The sequence below is a fragment of the Panthera pardus genome, unplaced genomic scaffold, assembly GCF_024362965.1.
Source record: "Panthera pardus isolate Hobbes unplaced genomic scaffold, ASM2436296v1 HiC_scaffold_24, whole genome shotgun sequence".
In the NCBI taxonomy this organism is placed as follows: domain Eukaryota; kingdom Metazoa; phylum Chordata; class Mammalia; order Carnivora; family Felidae; genus Panthera; species Panthera pardus.
In genome coordinates this window covers 98,849,153-98,867,577 of record NW_026526810.1, presented here as the reverse complement: position 1 = coordinate 98,867,577, position 18,425 = coordinate 98,849,153, and the positions used below count along the sequence as shown (strand labels likewise).

The 18,425-nt window shown below is 37.3% G+C and overlaps 1 protein-coding gene across 8 annotated transcripts in view; it reads right to left on the bottom strand.

The window, feature by feature from the left end:
* Positions 1–18,425, bottom strand: part of LRRC9 (leucine rich repeat containing 9) — a 118,754-nt gene that overhangs the window by 94,627 nt on the left and 5,702 nt on the right. For 7 of the 8 annotated variants that reach the window (XR_008417210.1, XM_019451646.2, XM_019451647.2 and 4 more), the window contains exons 2-7: positions 14,314–14,391; positions 13,840–14,058; positions 12,767–12,907; positions 12,148–12,211; positions 11,771–11,841; positions 7,128–7,310 (exon numbers count right to left, since the gene is read on the bottom strand). Coding sequence is in view for 7 of the 8 variants with exons in the window: in XM_019451646.2 (XP_019307191.2) it covers positions 7,128–7,310; positions 11,771–11,841; positions 12,148–12,211; positions 12,767–12,907; positions 13,840–14,058; positions 14,314–14,361 (726 nt within the window). In the remaining variant the exon portion in view is untranslated. The remainder of the gene's footprint in view (positions 1–7,127; positions 7,311–11,770; positions 11,842–12,147; positions 12,212–12,766; positions 12,908–13,839; positions 14,059–14,313; positions 14,392–18,425) is intronic. The other variant, XM_019451645.2, reaches the window with a different exon arrangement.

The window sequence follows — 18,425 nt, the reverse complement described above, 5'->3', positions numbered from 1 at the left end:
CTTGTACACTGTTCTGGACACGTATTTTCATAGATGCAGGCTCTTGTTATGTGATTTATTTGTTAGAAAGTGGATAATCAAGATCCCAACAGAATTATTTGGCATAAAATATAGAATAGACACAGTTGTATGGCATGATGAACAGGCCAAAAGAATTCCCTTTCCCAACATATTATGAAGTTCTGAGATTGAAATCACTAAATTCCTCTATAAAAAATAAGGCATCAGTAACAGAGAACAGTTCAGAAAAAACACGCTTGTAAGATGATGATTAATAGATAAAAAATTCCTGATAAAGAAGAGCTTATTTTGGAAGGGCAACTGAGAAGAAAAACAGTAATTAAAGAAATGGCAAGTGGTGTTAATTTTTTGCCTATTTGGAGAAAATGGAAAATCCAATAAAGAATGCTTTGAGTCAGTGTAAAAATTTTTTATTGAATTCTTAAATCTAAAACAAGAGAACGTGGGTAAAGATAGGATTGCTAAATAAAAGATAAGATTCTAAGTTAAATTTGAACTTTAGGTAAATAATAAATCATGTTTGGCACAAAAACAGACACATAGACCAATGGAATAGAATAGAAACCCCAGAACTAGACCCCCAAACGTATGGCCAACTAATCTTTGACAAAGCAGGAAAGAACATCCAATGGAAAAAAGACAGTCTCTTTAACAAATGGTGCTGGGAGAACTGGACAGCAACATGCAGAAGATTGAAACTAGACCACTTTCTCACACCATTCACAAAAAGAAACTCAAAATGGATAAAGGACCTGAATGTGAGACAGGAAACTATCAAAACCCTAGAGGAGAAAGCAGGAAAAGACCTCTCTGACCTCAGCCATAGCAATTTCTTACTTGACACATCCCCAAAGGCAAGGGAATTAAAAGCAAAAATGAACTACTGGGACCTTATGAAGATAAAAAGCTTCTGCACAGCAAAGAAAACAACCAACAAAACTAAAAGGCAACCAACGGAATGGGAAAAGATATTTGCAAATGACCTATCGGACAAAGGGCTAGTATCCAAAATCTATAAAGAGCTCACCAAACTCCATACCCGAAAAACAAATAATCCAGTGAAGAAATGGGCAGAAAACATGAATAGACACTTCTGTAAAGAAGACATCCGGATGGCCAACAGGCACATGAAAAGATGCTCAACGTCGCTCCTCATCAGGGAAATACAAATCAAAACCACACTCAGATATCACCTCACGCCAGTCAGAGTGGCCAAAATGAACAAATCAGGAGACTGTAGATGCTGGCGAGGATGTGGAGAAATGGGAACCCTCTTGCACTGTTGGTGGGAATGCAAATTGGTGCAGCCACTCTGGAAAACAGTGTGGAAGTTCCTCAAAAAATTAAAAATAGATCTACCCTATGACCAAGCAGTAGCACTGCTAGGAATTTACCCAAGGGATACAGGAGTACTGATGCACAGGGGCACTTGTACCCCAATGTTTATAGCGGCACTCTCAACAATAGCCAAATTATGGAAAGAGCCTAAATGTCCATCAACTGATGAATGGATAAAGAAATTGTGGTTTATATACACAATGGAGTAAGTAATACGTGGCAATGAGAAAGAATGAAATATGGCCCTTTGTAGCAACATGGATGGAACTGGAGAGTGTGATGCTAAGTGAAATAAGCCATACAGAGAAAGACAGATACCATATGGTTTCACTCTTATGTGATCCTGAGAAACTTAACAGAAACCCATGGGGGAGGGGAAGGGAAAAAAAAAAAAAGAGGTTAGAGCGGAAGAGAGCCAAAGCATAAGAGACTCTTAAGAACTGAGAACAAACTGAGGGTTGATGGAGGGTGGGAGGGAGGGGAGGGTGGGTGATGGGTATTGAGGAGGGCACCTTTTGGGATGAGCACTGGGTGTTGTATGGAAACCAATAAGACAATAAACTTCATATATTGAAAAAAAATTTTTTAAATAAATAATAAATCATGTTTGAGTATAAGTGAATAATTATAACTAAGTTTAATAAATATGATATTGAAACATTATGTGTTGCTTGCCCAAAATTCAGATCTAACTTGGAAGTCCCTTGGCAGAGGGGGGACAAAAAATACTGCTTTTATTTTGTTTTTAATTTTTATTTTTGAATAAGTAATATGCTCATGTTTCAAACACCAAAATAATTGAAAAATACACAATGAAAAGTACTTCCCACACCTACTTCCCATCTGCCCAGGTGCCCCACTTTCCACAGATAACTACTAATTTCAGTTTCTAGTGTATCCTTGCACAGTTTCTTCTACTTTATTATTTTTAAATTTTATTTATTTTAATAGAGAAAGCATGAGTTGTGGAGGGGCAGAGAGAGAGGAAGAGAGAATCCCAAGCAGGCTCTGCACAGAGCCCCATGCAGGGCTTGAATCCACAAGCTGTGAGATCATGACCTGAGCTGAAGTCAGATGCTTAACTGACTGAGGCACCCAGGCACCCCATCTTCTACTTTATTTTTATATTTTATTAAGAATATACCTATATCTACATTTGGGAACATAAATTGTGATATTTTACTATTTCTGAACTCTTCAATGATCACTTAGTGTGTCATAACAATAAGAGTTATTAATCAGGGTTTTTTTTTTGTCCTTGAGAGTATATACTAAGATTCCATAAAAATGGGGAAGACTATGTTGTAAACTGTACATAAACAGTAAATCAACTTTGTAGGCTTACTATATTCAACTTGCTTTTCTGTGTTTGGATTTTGAGAATGTCAAACTCATTTTCACTATTCCACTTTGGCGGAATTACTTGTCCGTTATAGTTTAAAAAAAAAAGTGTTTTTTTTGTTTTTTTTGTTTTTTTGTAAAATAGTCTAACTATAATGCTAAATTCAGTTGCATGTTTGTATGAAGTTAAGATAAAACATGTTCCATTTGCTTCTTTGATTACCAAAAAAGAATGAAAAGTCATAGGCTCAACTACAGTTTCATAGTGGTTATTTTTACAGTACTTAACAAATCAAATGTACTTTTATGCCCATTAACTCATTGGGTCCCTACAATAACATTTAGGACAGGTACTATTTTTATCATCACTATTTTAATAGTTCCGAGAAAGCTGAAGTTTTGGAAGGGAAATGCCTTGCCTGAGTGGCAGGTTGTGATGGACGCAACTGGAGCTTGAATCCAAGTCTTCTGACTTGAACTCCCATGTTCTTCCCTCTTTCCCATGCTGACTCCCTGCTGGTCCTCCTGACTTTCCTTGTCACTTATAGTTTACACAAATACTCCACAGCCATGGGTGAAAATTTGAAGAATCGACAGTACTCTGCTCAAGAGTTTACCACATTGGAGAAGTGCCACCACCCTCGCACAACCTGTCTTCATATGAATGGTAATGAAGAAAGCACCTTGGCAATCTATATGCAATTCTTACATAAAAACACTTTGAATGTGAAAAATCATCTTGATCTAAATCAAAAGTTGAGCAATATTAGTATATAATATATCCTATTTTTGCCTTAAAACGGTGAAGAAAGGATAAATATTTTATAGTGGGAAAACTGAAATATAATGACATAATTTAAGAGAAGATATCAGGAATAGTGTAACAATTCTTTATTTTGTTCTTTAAATACTACTACTTCTGACATATACAAGACTAAACCGAATATATGACAATCTTAGGCAGAATGTCAAAAGAACCTGCTTTTCTTAGTTCTCTTCTTCCATCTCATCAGCAGGTTCCTCCTCCCTCCCCAGTCTCCAACACCCAACTGACACACTTCTCCATTTACACCATTCCCTTGGTGATTTATCCAGTCCCTGGCTCCACGTACCATCTTTCTGCCTTCAGTTCTCATATTTATATCTCCAACCCAGGCAACCCTCTTAAATAGCAGACTCATGTACCCAATTACTTTTTGAACATATCCTCTTACATGTTCAAAAGATTGCTCAAAATTATATGTCTGAAATTAAACCATGATTCTTCCTTTCAACAGACTTCTTCCATATTCTTCCTCATCTCATCAAACAGTGACTTCTTCCCTCCTTCAGTTGCTCAGGCCAGTAGCTTGGAATTATTGTTTCTTTCTTTCCTCTGCACTTCACATCCACTCTATCAGCAAATCCAGATGGGTTCCCCCTTTTAACTACTACAGAATATGACTACTTTTCACCACCTCTTCTACTATCACCTTATATCAAACCATCAACACCTTTCATCCAAGTGACTGGGATCTAACTGGTTTCTCTGTGCTCATCTTTTCCCTCAAATCCTCTATTCTTAACCCATTAGCCAGAAGGATCCCTTAAAAATTTTTTTAAATGTTTATTATTTGAGAGAGACAGAGAGACACAGAGAGAGAGAGAGAGAGAGAGAGAGCAAGCAGGGAAGGGGCAGGGAGAGAGAGGGAGACACAGAATTGGAAGCAGGCTCCAGGCTCTGAGCTGCCAGCACAGAGCCCAACACGGGGCTCAAACCCACAGACCGTGAGATCATGACCTAAGCTGAATGAAGTTGGCCGCCTAACCAACTGAGCCACCCAGGTGCCCCCAGAAGGATCCCTATAAAACATAAGTAACATAAGTCATTTTGTCTCTCCTCTGCTCAAATTTTTCCAGGGGCTCCGCCTCACTCAAAGTAAAAGCCAAAGTCTTTCTAACATCCTACAGTCTCATCTGATCTCCCCACCCCCCAATTCCGGTCTTCATCTCTTCTCTTCCTCTCACTTACTCAGCTCCACCCACACTAACCTCCTGTTCTTCAAATATGAGAGGCAGGCTCCTGCCTCAAATTCTTTGCATTTGCTGATCCCTGAAAAGCTTGCTCCCTTACTTCCTTCGGTCTCTGCCCAAGTGTTGCCTGAGGAATCCTCTCCCAACAATTCTATATACAATAGCCAACACTTCTCCCTCTGCCCCTACCTATAATTCTGTTTCCTTCACCCTTGTTTTATTTTTCTCCATAGCATTTATCACTATCTGACATACTAGTTCTTTTCTTATTTAGTTTCTGAGTATCTGTCTTCTCTCATAAGAGTGTAAGCTCCAAGCAAGCAGAGATTTTGTCTGTTTTGGTCATTCTATATCTCTAGGACCTGAGGTGTGCCTGGAATGTAATAGGTATTAAATATTTGTTAGATAAGTTAATAAGCCAAGTAATTTCATTTCCAGCTCACCTTTGAAGAAACTGACTAATGTAGAACTCTGCAGATGATAACAGAAATCTTAAAAAAATATGATTGTCACTGTGAAGTTTTCCCGTTATTTTTGACTTAATGGTGTTAGAGGAGACATTCTTCCCTGAATCTCCAAAGACTCTGAACATCTGCTAGTAGACAAGAACTCTAGCCCTTTGCTTGATATTGCAAGACAGTTCACTTTCCAGACTGGGATGGGAGAGAGGATAATCTCAGTTTTGGAAAAAAGAGAGGAGAGAATGGAAGCTAAGAATAAATCCTCAGGCTGGCAAGACAAGAGAAACAAGATAAATGGATAAAGGCATTCTTTATCTATGTTGACATGATGGATGAACCACAAGGAAAGGAGGGGAGGGCCTCATATGGGGACATCCATGTGCATCCACACTCTAGATACTCAAAACCTGTCTACTGGATGATTAACTGCACAAATGAATGTGGCTCACTGGACTGGAAGGAGAAGAAGAACTATAATCTGGAAAGACTATTAATAAATATGGTGAATTCCTATGCACTCCATCCTGAAATTATAGGTCCTTTGGTGGCATGTGAAAGGAGCCAGCCCCTTTACTGGGAGGTTCACCATCAGTGGCTGCCTAGGAATGGCTCTCTTGAGCCATTTGAGATTTGAGAGATCTCCTAGATTCTGGCGGTGTGCGTAGATATACTTCTAGAGAGCCCCAAATCATCTTAATTATATTAAAGTCTACCTAATTCCAGAATACTACCATCAACCATGGATATTTTCTAATTTTGATATGCAGTATTCCAAATGAGAGGAGGTTACTTGTTTCATTACTACTTTACTTTGGCCTTATTAATTTTTTTTTTTTTTTTAATATATGAAATTTACTGTCAAATTGGTTTCCATACAACACCCAGTGCTCATCCCAAAAGGTGCCCTCCTCAATACCCATCACCCACCCTGCCCTCCCTCCCACCCCCCATCAACCCTCAGTTTGTTCTCAGTTTTTAACAGTCTCTTATGCTTTGGCTCTCTCCCACTCTAACCTCTTTTTTTTTTTTTTTTCCTTCCCCTCCCCCATGGGTTTCTGTTATGTTTCTCAGGATCCACATAAGAGTGAAACCATATGGTATCTGTCTTTCTCTGTATGGCTTATTTCACTTAGCATCACACTCTCCAGTTCCATCCATGTTGCTACAAAAGGCCATATTTCATTTTTTCTCATTGCCACGTAGTATTCCATTGTGTATATAAACCACAATTTCTTTATCCATTCATCAGTTGATGGACATTTAGGCTCTTTCCATAATTTGGCTATTGTTGAGAGTGCCGCTATAAACATTGGGGTACAGGTGCCCCTATGCATCAGTACTCCTGTATCCCTTGGATAAATTCCTAGCAGTGCTATTGCTGGGTCATAGGGTAGGTCTATTTTTAATTTTCTGAGGAACCTCCACACTGCTTTCCAGAGCGGCTGCACCAATTTGCATTCCCACCAACAGTGCAAGAGGGTTCCTGTTTCTCCACATCCTCTCCAGCATCTATAGTCTCCTGATTTCTTCATTTTGGCCACTCTGACTGGCGTGAGGTGGTATCTGAGTGTGGTTTTGATTTGTATTTCCCTGATAAGGAGCGACGTTGAACATCTTTTCATGTGCCTGTTTGGCCTTATTAATTTTTATGTATATACCACTAGTTCACTTCTTCTTAACACTGATGATCATTTCTCAGATTTATTTCTTTTAGTTTTATAAATTCTAATGTTTTTCTATTATTTTGCCTTCTAGTACTGTCAAGAACATTGAGATTCTAGTACTAATATTATTATTTATATATATTCATATGAAATATCCAGCTCATTGGGACAAAAGTAGAGGTGATGACAAGAACTGACAAGATATTACTACCTACCATATGTGGACATAGCCAGAAAGAAGCAGTTAATTAAACTTAAGTCACAGATTTCTGATTGAAGATGCACTTACATCTGCCAGTTCCTTGATCTGTTTTGCTGACACATCAAACGTGTCAAGTCTTTGAAGGCTAGGCAAGTGATATAATACATGTGTGGAATAATTACACAGCAGACAAACTGGATTGGTTTTATATTGAGGATCATTCAGACATAAATCCTTTAAGTGACGCAGCCTGGTTAAGTTAGTGAGGTCCTAAAACAACAGCAATGATAATGTTCAATTAATTAATTGCAACTGTCCATTACTTTTTTTTATATACATTATAGTTTTAAGTAATCTCTATACCCAACGTGGGGCTTGAACTCATAACCCTGAGATCAACAGTCTCATGATCCACTGACTAAGCCAGCCAGTCATCCCACAACTGACCATTTCTAAAGGAGCCATTTGAACACTTAAGATCACCCATAATTTAATGTAATGCATTTTAATATGTGCTTAAACATTTTAAAGTGATTTAGATGGATAAAATGGTTTTTTTCCTCTAGTGAAAAACATGTTAACTACATGAAGAATAGATAACAATTGTTAAATAGCAGACTCTCTAAACTACGCATTTTAAAATAAAAGACCAAAGAGTATTTACTAAATCATGTATTCCACCTGGAACCTTGGAGTCAGTCACTTGAGCACATATATTTTTTAAGATAACGGTGCCTCCTCCACGCAGCCCCTTTGCTAACTATTGCCCCTACTGTCCGCAGGTCTCCTGCTTCCTTCACCACCATTTCCCACCCTTACCACCCTAGGAAGGGTGCTTACCATTCTCCTGGACCTCCAGATCTGTTTTTCTCATCAAAGGCTAGGGGACATCTGTTCTATTATATGCACCACTGAATTCCTGATTTTTAGGGGTTTTTGTTTGTTTTCTGTAAATGCCCTTTCTACCAGTTAATGGCAACTAAAACCTAGCTTTCTCCTGAGAGCCCCTTTTTCCTCACATTCAGTGGAGGGGAAGGGATTGATAATGCACTTCCAGGCCAATGTCTTTCCTGAACCTATTTTACACTGAAGTTTAGGTCCTTGTTTACACCTTCCTTTACTTGGTATCTGGTCCCTGCTTAACTCTTCAGTCTTTCCTCTTCTACTGCAACTTTGACATTTCATGTTTTAGTTGTGCTGAGCAACTTGAAATTTCAGAATGTGCCAGACCCTACCTTATCTTTATACCTTCATTCGTGCTGCTGCCTTTGAGTGGATTGAACTTCATCCCAGATTTACCTCATCTTTCCTGGGAGTCTTGTTTCATCCCCCAAGCTTGGGGCAGAGTCTCCTCCTACGAACTCTCTTAGCCACTGGGTTTACCTTTGTTATAGAATTTATCACAACTCTATTACTAATTTCTTATGCACACACAAGTCTATAAGCTAAGAGTCTATATAGGCTTTGGCCCTCAGTCTACAAGGTTAGAATGGTGATTGCATTTTTAAAGTGTTGAAAAAAACTAAGGAAGAATTCACGACAGAGGCCTGGTGTAGAAGGGTACTATGGTGGGGCTTGCCTTCAACAGATGTAATGCTAATTAGTAGATTCCGAATCAGAGTTAAAGGAAATCCAAAGCAAAAACCAGGAGGTACTAGTCCTAAAAATAAAGTACAAATGGAATGAGGAAGTAAGTAGTGAAGTCAGGCTGCTGGAGTCAAGAGTAAGACAGGGTCAGGTGACCAATGTGACTTGGTTCACTGGCTGGCCCTGAGGCTCTTACTGGGCTCATGGCAGAAGTAGGACTAAGCAGAGCTGCTCTGAAATGGAGATTTCTGGACAGAGTTGTGCAAAGAATTATTTGGTCAAATTCTGCAGGAGCAAGGAAGGTAAACCATTAGACTGTTCCAAGGAGAAAACACTGTCTGATTTCTGGGTGGCTATGTTGCCTTTGACCATCAGTCAGGGCTATGGTGGATAGGAACTTTGAAGTCTTACACAGGAACTTCCCCTAACCCCCACCTACACTCAAAAGTCAGATGACACTGGAGTCTACAAAAGCACAGAATCTCACTAAAAGTTAGGGTTGTGGTAGCTGGTATGGACAGAAAGTGGCGCAGAAGTTATTCCATCACCACCAGGATAGTATCTTTTTAGGGTGGGTGGAAAGGTTAGAGATAAGAATTCAAGGTAATAGTGTTTCGAGAACATTCCTAATGTGAGAATAGTAAAAGTTGCTGTGAATCATGTTTCAATGTTTTTCTGAAAAATAGCCATTATTTTAGAGAACTGTTTAAGTTTTATTCCATATAATAAATTTTTACAATCCAAATTTGTATCCTCATTTTTTGATGAGATTGAAATAGAATAGGTTAATGTAATTAAAATGGTAGTAATAATAAAATAGCATATCTATTGAGTGCTTACTGTATGCTAGTCATTATTATAAAAGCTTTACATTATTATTTTGCTTGCACTTTATATTACCACAGTGCAATGCTGCCTGTGGCTTGTGGCAGTGCTAGAAGTGACAGATCTTTCTATGTAGCTATGCTCTTTACCACCACACTTTTCTGGCTTTTCCACTAGCCAGAGTAAGATAAACTTCTACATGGCTTCTTGGTAGGACAATACCTTATCCTCACAGCACTGTGTGTTTATCTTCTTCAGCCTCAACTCATGATTCTCTCCCTCACTCTGTCCCAGCAACAGACTTCTAGTTTCTTGAATTTGCCATGCTCTTTCCACCGTTTAGGTCCTTCACACTTTGCCTGGAATGCTCTTTCCCTAAGCACCTCATGTCTCGTTAGTCAGCTTAAAACGACCTCCCACAGGATTCTGAATTTATCTTTCGTAGCTCCCTCTGCTCTCGTCTGCTGATGTTGTTCAAATATACCCCTTGATTTTCTTACCTCCATGTCTTCGTGCATAATGTTCTCCTCACCTTAGAATGCTTACCTCCCACTGCATGTATTTTTAATTTTTATTTATTTTTAGTAATCTCTATGCCCAGCATGGGGCTCAAACTCATGACTCCGAGATCAAGAGTCCCTCCCACTGTATTTGTAGAAGATCCTCCTCTAATGCTTGCTGAAATTCTGTCAACCCCTTAGTGTTCATACCATTTATTTCCTCTTGACTCTGACCAATAAAATTTTGTTTAAACTTTTTATGTTTTTAAAATTTCTGGTGAAAGTGCTTATAACACTCTGCCTCATTCTTATAGCTTTTTGGCATCTTGTATTCTTCTCTGAGTAAAAGAATGTGTATTTTAATAATGATCCATTCAAAATTATTTCTATAGTAAATTTACTCATCTTTCTTCGTTACTGTCTAGAGGAAGTGTTTGAATACGCACTTTCAATTTGACACCGTCGAAATTACAAATGCCATGTTTTCAGCCATATTATATCCCATAAACATTAAGTGTTTTTGCTTTCCTCTCTTCCATTCAAATGCTTTTTGAGATTTTACATGTCAAATACTGTTTTAAGCATTGTAAATACAGTGAACAAAACAGGCAAGCTTCCTGCACTCAGGGAGCTTGTATTCTTTCTAGTCAGGGATGTGGATAAGCACCAAGAAGAAAACACAGGGAGAGTGATAAGAGTGCTTCAGGTTAGGGAGGGAAGTAAGGTTGCTGTTATTTTACCTAAATTGGGCAGGAAAGAGGTCACTAAGAACATAACATCTTAACACAATCCTGAAAGAAATGAGGAGATGAGCCATGAAGATATTTGAGGGAAGAATACCCCAGCAAGTGCAAAGGCCCTAAGGTGACAGTGATAGCTATATTCAAGGACCAGTAAGGAGACCAGAGCAGCTGAAATGGAATAAACAAAAGGGAAACTGGGAGCAGCATCGTCAGAGACACAGTGTGGGAGAAGCAAGAGTGAGTTTTGAGTGGAAGAATTATTTGATCTCACATATTTTTTGAAGGAGCAAGTAGTGAAAGGGTAAACACAAGGGGACCTGTTAGGAGGCTTTCCCCCCCAACCCCAAATGCAGGTTAGAGCTGATGGTGTCTTGAACCGGGTTAGTAGAGATACAGGTGGTAAAAAATGGTCAGACTGGACATATTCTGAATAGAGCCAATAGAATTTGCTGATGGACTGGATATGGGTTATGAAGAAATAAGAGGAGTAAAAAACAATGACTCTAAGGGTTGTGGCTTAAGTTATTAGGAAAATGGAGATGCCATTTAGAGAGGTAGAGAAAGCTACAGGAGAAGATGGTTCATTGGAGGGGAAATCAGTTTGAGTTAGGATAGGAGATGTCTGTAGTTCTGGGGAGTCATTAGGGAAAGTAGAAATAGAGATAGCTGTTAGAGAAAGTAGAAATTTAGGAGTAATAAATGAATAAAAGCTATTTAAAGTCATAAGATATGATGAGATTATTTAGAGAATGAACATAGATAGCAATGAGAAAAGATCCTGGGCCTAACCTGGAAGAGTCCATTTTTTAGATCCAGGAGAAGAAACACCAGTAAACTGAAGAGGTGCAGCCAGAAAGATCAGAGGAAAACAAAGGCAAGTAAATAGTGTTAGATTTAAAAGTGTCAGATCAGTATGGCTAACTTAATCAGCTGCCTGTAAAATTTCCAAGAGTATTGGGTAGTCCAAAATAATTAAGTTGTTCCTTAAAAGGGAACTATTTAGTACATTTTCTGAATATTAAAAATTCATGATCTAGGTTGGTAAATAAAAGTAGACTGTTCCACTTAAACATACCTTGAAAGAACATATTTGGTTACCAGAAAGGTTTAATCTTTCCAGTTGTTCATTGGGATCAAGACATCGACCTTTAATTTAAAAAACAAGATGAAAGAAAAATCAAATTTCTTATTTTACCTCCTGCTCATATCCTATAATATTTTTTAGTTATATATGATCATCATGGCTTGCATATAAGTAAGACTAACAATAACATTGTAGAGTTAGTAATAACTGGTTAGTGGGTAATATTTTCACATCCTGTAATCACAGATTTAGAAATGCCTTGCAAACTATCATACAAGAGTCTAAAAACGAAATCTAAGAATGTACTTTTCATACTGATAAAAAATTATTGTAGCATTAGCTCATATTCCAAATGAAACAGTACATACCAATGCTGCTTATTAGATTTCCAGCAAGGTTGAGGTCATTTAAATTCTTCAAAGTTTGCAAGCCCTAAAAATTTAGACAATATAGAATTTAGAAGAAATTAGTAAAATATATACTTATAAATGATCTGATCTATCTGGTTGGTTCTCCAAGTGTTCTGAGCACTGGTTACTGTGTACCTCACAAACACAGAAGCTAAGTAGGTGTCTCAGTGAACCCATCTTTGTTTCCCTGGAATATGGAGAGAATTATTGGAGGAGGAGAGAAGGGGGACAGGAGTGGAGAGGAAAAGAAGATGATGAGTAAGAAGAAAAACACATCACACAGAGTGTGTTTATAATCCTTGGCAAGTTACATATAATTTCTCTAAATCTCTATTTTTTTTAACCTTTGAAGAAGAAATAATACCTTACCTCCCAGGCTTGGTGGGAGGAACAAAGAAAACGATGTATATGAAGTTTCTACACATTATAAAACACTATATACATGTTAGTTTTTCTTAACAATTATTAAACTAGTCACGAATATTCTGGTCCCTAACCATTATATTATTTAGGACATTGTGGTTAAAACTCCACAGGAACAATTGACTTTACATATAAATGACTGAAATTATCTTACCTCAATATTTTTAATTGTATTGTGGTTCAGCCAAAGAACTTCCAATCTGAATAATTTCTCTAAATTTTCTATCTTGGAAATTTTATTAAAATATAAATACAATTTTTCTAAATTTCTACATTCTTGAAGACCTCCAATTTTCTGTAAAAAAAAAAAAAAGAGACTGAATAGTGTTAACTTCTGTTTTAGAATCAATCCTTTTAATAGAGTAGATTATAAGCACATTTTCTTTTAAAAATCACACTTTATTGAAAAACCTGTAGCCAGCAAAATGAACTAAACATTATAAAAGAAAAAAATACAGGGGTGCTTGGGTGGCTCAGTTGATTTTGGCTCAGGTCATGATCCCAGGGTTGTGAGCTAGAGCCCTGCATCAATTGGGCTCCATGCTGAGGATGAAGCCTGCTTAACACTCTCTCCCTCAGCCTGTGAGACCATGACCCGAGCCAAAGTTGGACACTCAACTGACTGGGCCACCAAGGTGCAGCCTCATGAAGTTTATAATAATTTTCTTAAAAATACCTTTACGTGCAGAATATTCGTTTCACATTTTTAAATATTATAAATAGTGCTATAACAAATAACTTCATGCATACCGTTGTTTTCTGCTGTTGAATTACTCCTCTAGGATAAGATCTTAGAACAAGGGATTTCTGACTCAAAAGGTATGCACCTTTCCTTGACTCATGATACATTTTGCAGTATTGCTTTTCAATACAGATGTTACAATTTTCATACAACCAATACTGACCAAGTGGACCAATTTACTACTAAGCAATACTGGGCATTATTTGATCTGATCTGATTACTAAAAAGTAGAATATGTCTATTATTTCTATGTCTTTATTTCTATTTTCTCCTTTGTAGAAATCTATTTCTGTATTTTACCCATTTATCTGTTTAGTTTGTTTTGTTTTACAGGGTGAAGGGTTTTATTGTAATTCATCATGTATGCCCTGCCCCCATTCATCTGTTTTGATTTATGACTCATGCATGTATTTCAAGGAATTTTTTTTCCCAAAGCCAAAGAATTCAGCATAAAATACTTCACATAAGGTTGTGTTTACGCTTACCTCTATGCAGCATTCGGCAATCCAAAGTTCTTTAAGCTGTAAACAAGTTTCTAGTCCTGATATTTCCTTTATATCTTGAGCAACAATGGTGAGACTCGTTAGATTAGGAAATAATGATAATCCAACTATACGGGGATACCCTGAGAAAAACATCTCCAGTTCTGAAATATCTGATCCTTCTTGTCCAACCATCTCGTAAGACAAACCATTGCATAAACACTGTTTCAAAAAAGAAATTGGGTTATTACCTATTAAAAGAAAATTTTTTTGCCATTAGAAATTATAAATTGCCAATTGCACCAATGCCATTTTTGACTTTTACAAGAAGGAAAGTCATACCATGTAATGGTTTTTCTCTGTTTCCAAAGGTCATGGGGTAGACCAGAAAGGAGTATAAGCTCCAGAAAGGAGTATAAAAATGTTCACTTAACATTCTTGCAAATGGAGTTGAAAATAAATTTGGCTTTGACTCACCAGTTCCTTAATTATTTCTTCTTGGTTTAGGTTTTCACATTCAATCATCTTCCATTAAAAATAAAGGTCATAATATACCTGTTAAGGAAAGTGAAAAGTTGAAATAAATAAATTCTAGAGTCATGTCATTCCAAGTTGAAAGGGCTCTTTTTAAAAAAAATTTTTTTTAATGTTTTTATTTATTTTTGAGACAGAGAGAGACAGAACATGAGCAGGGGAGGGGCAGAGAGAGAGGGAGACACAGAATCCAAAGCAGGCTCCAGGCTCTGAGCTGTCAGCACAGAGCCCGAGGTGGGGCTCGAACTCACAGACCGTGAGATCATGACCTGAGCCGAAGTCAGATGTTCAACCAACTGAGCACCCAGGCGCCCCTGAAAGGGATCTTAAAGCTACTGAAGTGAAACCACCCACATGTGGCCTGAAATTTTCACACAGTGTAATACCAAGTATCTGTCTGGGCCCCAAGACTGTCCATTCCATCTCTAAAACTTTCTGTTAGAAAGTTCTTTTTTATTTTGAATTTAATTCTGTCTGTCCATAACTCCACTCCACTGTTATTCTACCTCCTGGGTTCAAATAAAACAAGTATTTTTCTTCCATACTTGACGAACACAGTCATCTCTCATCTACAACTTTACCTCACTCCCCAGCTCATGTCTTTTAGTTCTCTCACTAGAGATATCCCTGTTTCTCTCCTTCGAACAGGCTCCAGTTTATCCTTCCTATTACACTGTTGTGTCCCAAACTGAACATAGCTCTCTAAGTGTACTAGGGAAGAAAAGAAACCTCAGGAATTAGTGACATACCTGGCATGGGAATAAATATTTATTAAAATGAATGAGCCAGTGTTTTCATTTTAGATGATATGAACTGCTTAATATCTAATAGCTACAATAAAATTTAACTCAGTTTTTTTTGTAATTTTTAATATATCCATTATATTATTCTAGACACATACTGTTTTTAAAATATAGGAGTCTAGGTTTTAATATGATGATATGACAAAGCAAAAATGTAGATATGATATATATCATGATCCCACTTTTTACACTAATTCCCCCGCAGTTATGCATGTGTGTATGTCTGTGTGTGTATATGTATGTATATGTGTATATGTCTGTGTATATGTATACGTATGTATATGTATATAAATATACATATATATGTATATGTAGTTATGCATGTGTGTATGATTATGAAAGGATAAAACATATAAACATACAAAGTGGTTAACATGAGTTGTTAACATGCAGGTGAAAGCTGCGTGCAAGGTAACTAATATTAACAACTGAGTATGTCTATCTTTACATATAATAGGCGTGAGAGGTTGGACGGGGATAGATCTAGGCAAAACTGGAAAAGAAAAAAAAAACTTTTCAAAAGCATGTTTCAAAAGTAAGAATACATAAACTTACTTTCAAAAATAAGACTATAATAAACCATTTATTCATTCTGTTAGTAGACTTTCGGACTGTCTCCAATTTGGAGTTAAATGGTGCTTCTCTGAACATTTTTATCATAAGAGACATTAGTGCACATTTAGTCTGAGTTTATACCTAGAGGTGGAATGAGAAAGAAACTATTGTTGTATACAACATGGATGATTCCCACAAGCACAATATTGAGCAAAGGAAGACACACAAACACAGTGAGGTTCATAATATGTGGCTCTGTTCATATAAAATTTGAAAGCAAACCAATCAATGGTTTTAGCAGCAGTCCCAGATAGTGGTTACCTTTCAGGGGTGGGTGACTAGGAGGAGGCAAAGAAGGGCTCTGGAGTGCTGATGAAGATGTGTTTTGTGATCTGCATGCTGATTAAAGGAACACATTCACTTTGAGAAATTAAATTTAGATACCTAAGATATTGTGTGATATCTATACAGATGTTATACTTAGAACAAAATTTTACTTAAATATGTATTTTTTTTACTTTTTTTTTATTTTTGGGACAGAGAGAGACAGAGCATGAACGGGGGAGGGGCAGAGAGAGAGGGAGACACAGAATCGGAAACAGGCTCCAGGCTCCGAGCCATCAGCCCAGAGCCTGACGCGGGGCTCGAACTCACCGACCGCGAGATCGTGACCTGGCTGAAGTCGGACGCTTAACCGACTGCGCCACCCAGGCGCCCCTTAAATATGTATTTTAAAAGTATATGTCTACTTTCATTCATTCAATCATAATTATATACATGTACATAAATTTAAATTTTAAGAAAAATGAGTTGGTGACTTGAGTCCATGTATTTACCAACCTTCCCTCCCTAAATCCCACTAAAATGACTAGGGAAATGTGAAAATAAGAAAGGAATGTGTAACAATGCTAGGAAAGGGGCATTGATTGTCAGAGATGTTCAAAAAGGTATTTTGTTGCTGTTATTGTTTTTATTTAAATTCCAATATTGTTAATGTACAGTGATATATTAGTTTCAGGTGCACAACGTAGTACTTCAACACTCTATACATTACACGGTGTTCATCGTGATAAGTGTATTCTTAATCCCTTTGACCTATTTCACCCATAACCCCACCCACCTCCCATCTGGTAACCATCCATTTGTTCTCTCTAGTTAAGAATCTGTTTTGTGGGGCACCTGGATGTCTCAGTTGGTTAAGCATCCAACTCTTGGTTTTGGCTCAGGTCATGATCTCACGGTTTGTGAATTCAAGTCCCCACATTGGGCTCTGTCCTGATAGTGCAGAGCCTGCTTGGGATTACTTCTCTCCCTCTCTCTCTGCCCCTCCCTTGGTTGCTCGCACTCTGTCTCTCTCAAAATAAATAAATAAACTTAAAAACAAAAAAAAGGAGTCTGTTTTCTGGTCTATCTCTCTCTTTTCCTTTGTTCCTTAAATTCCACACGAGTGAAATCACATGGCATTTGTCTTTCTCAGACTAGCTATTTCTCTTAGCATTTTATACTCTCTCTATTCATCCATGTTGTTGCAAATGGCAAGATTTTGTTCTTCTTTATGGCGGAAAAATGTTCCATATATATATATATATATATATATATATATATATATATATATATATACATATCACCTCTTCTTTATCCATCCTTCCCTTCTATCAGTGCACACTTGGGCTGCTTCCACAGTTTGGCTATTGTAAATAATGTTGCAATAAACACAAGGGTGCATATATCCCTTAAAATTAGTGTTTTCCAATTCTTTGGGTAAATATCCAGTAGTGCAACTACTGTATCACAGTGTAGTTCTATTTTTAATTTTTTGAAGAACCTCCCTACTGTTTTCCACAGTGGCTGCACTGGTTTACATTCCCACCAACACTGCATGAGGATTCCTTTTTTTCCACATCCTCGCTGACACTTATTATTTCTTGAGTTTCTGATTTTAGCCATTCTGATAGGTGTGAAGTGATCTCATTGTGGTTTTGATTTACATTTCCCTGATGGTGAGTGATATTGAGCATCTTTTCATGTGCCTTTTGGCCACCTTGTATTTCTTCTTTGGAGAAATGTCTGTTCATGTCTTCTGCCCATTTTTTAATTGGGTTATTTGTGGGTTTTTTGTGTGTTAATATTTTAGATATTAACCCCTTATCAGATATGTCACTAGCAAGTATCTTCTCCCATTCAGTAGGTTCTCTTTTAGTTTTGTTGATTGTTTCTTTTGCTGTGCAGAAGCTTTTTATTTTGATGTAGTCCCAATAGTTTATTTTTGCTTTTGTTTCCCTTGCCCCAGAAGACACATCTAGAAAGATGTTACTATGATCAGTGTCAGAGAAATTACTGCCTGTGCTCTCAACTAGGATTTTTATTGTTTCAGGTCTCACATTTAGTTTTTTAATCCATTTTGAGTTTATTTTTATGTATGGTGTAAGAAAGTGGTCCAATTTCATTCTTTTGCATGTAGCTGTCCAGTTTTCCCAAACCATTTGTTGAAGAGACTTTTTCCCATTGCATATTCTTGCCTCCTTTGTTGAAGATTGACCATATAATTGTGGGCTTATTCCTGGAGTTTTTATTCTGTTCCATTGATCTATGTGTCTATTTTTGTATCTGTACCATACTGTTTTGATTGCTACAGCTTTGTAATATAACTTGAAGTCAGAATTGTGATACCTCCAGTTTTGATTTTCTTTTTCAAGG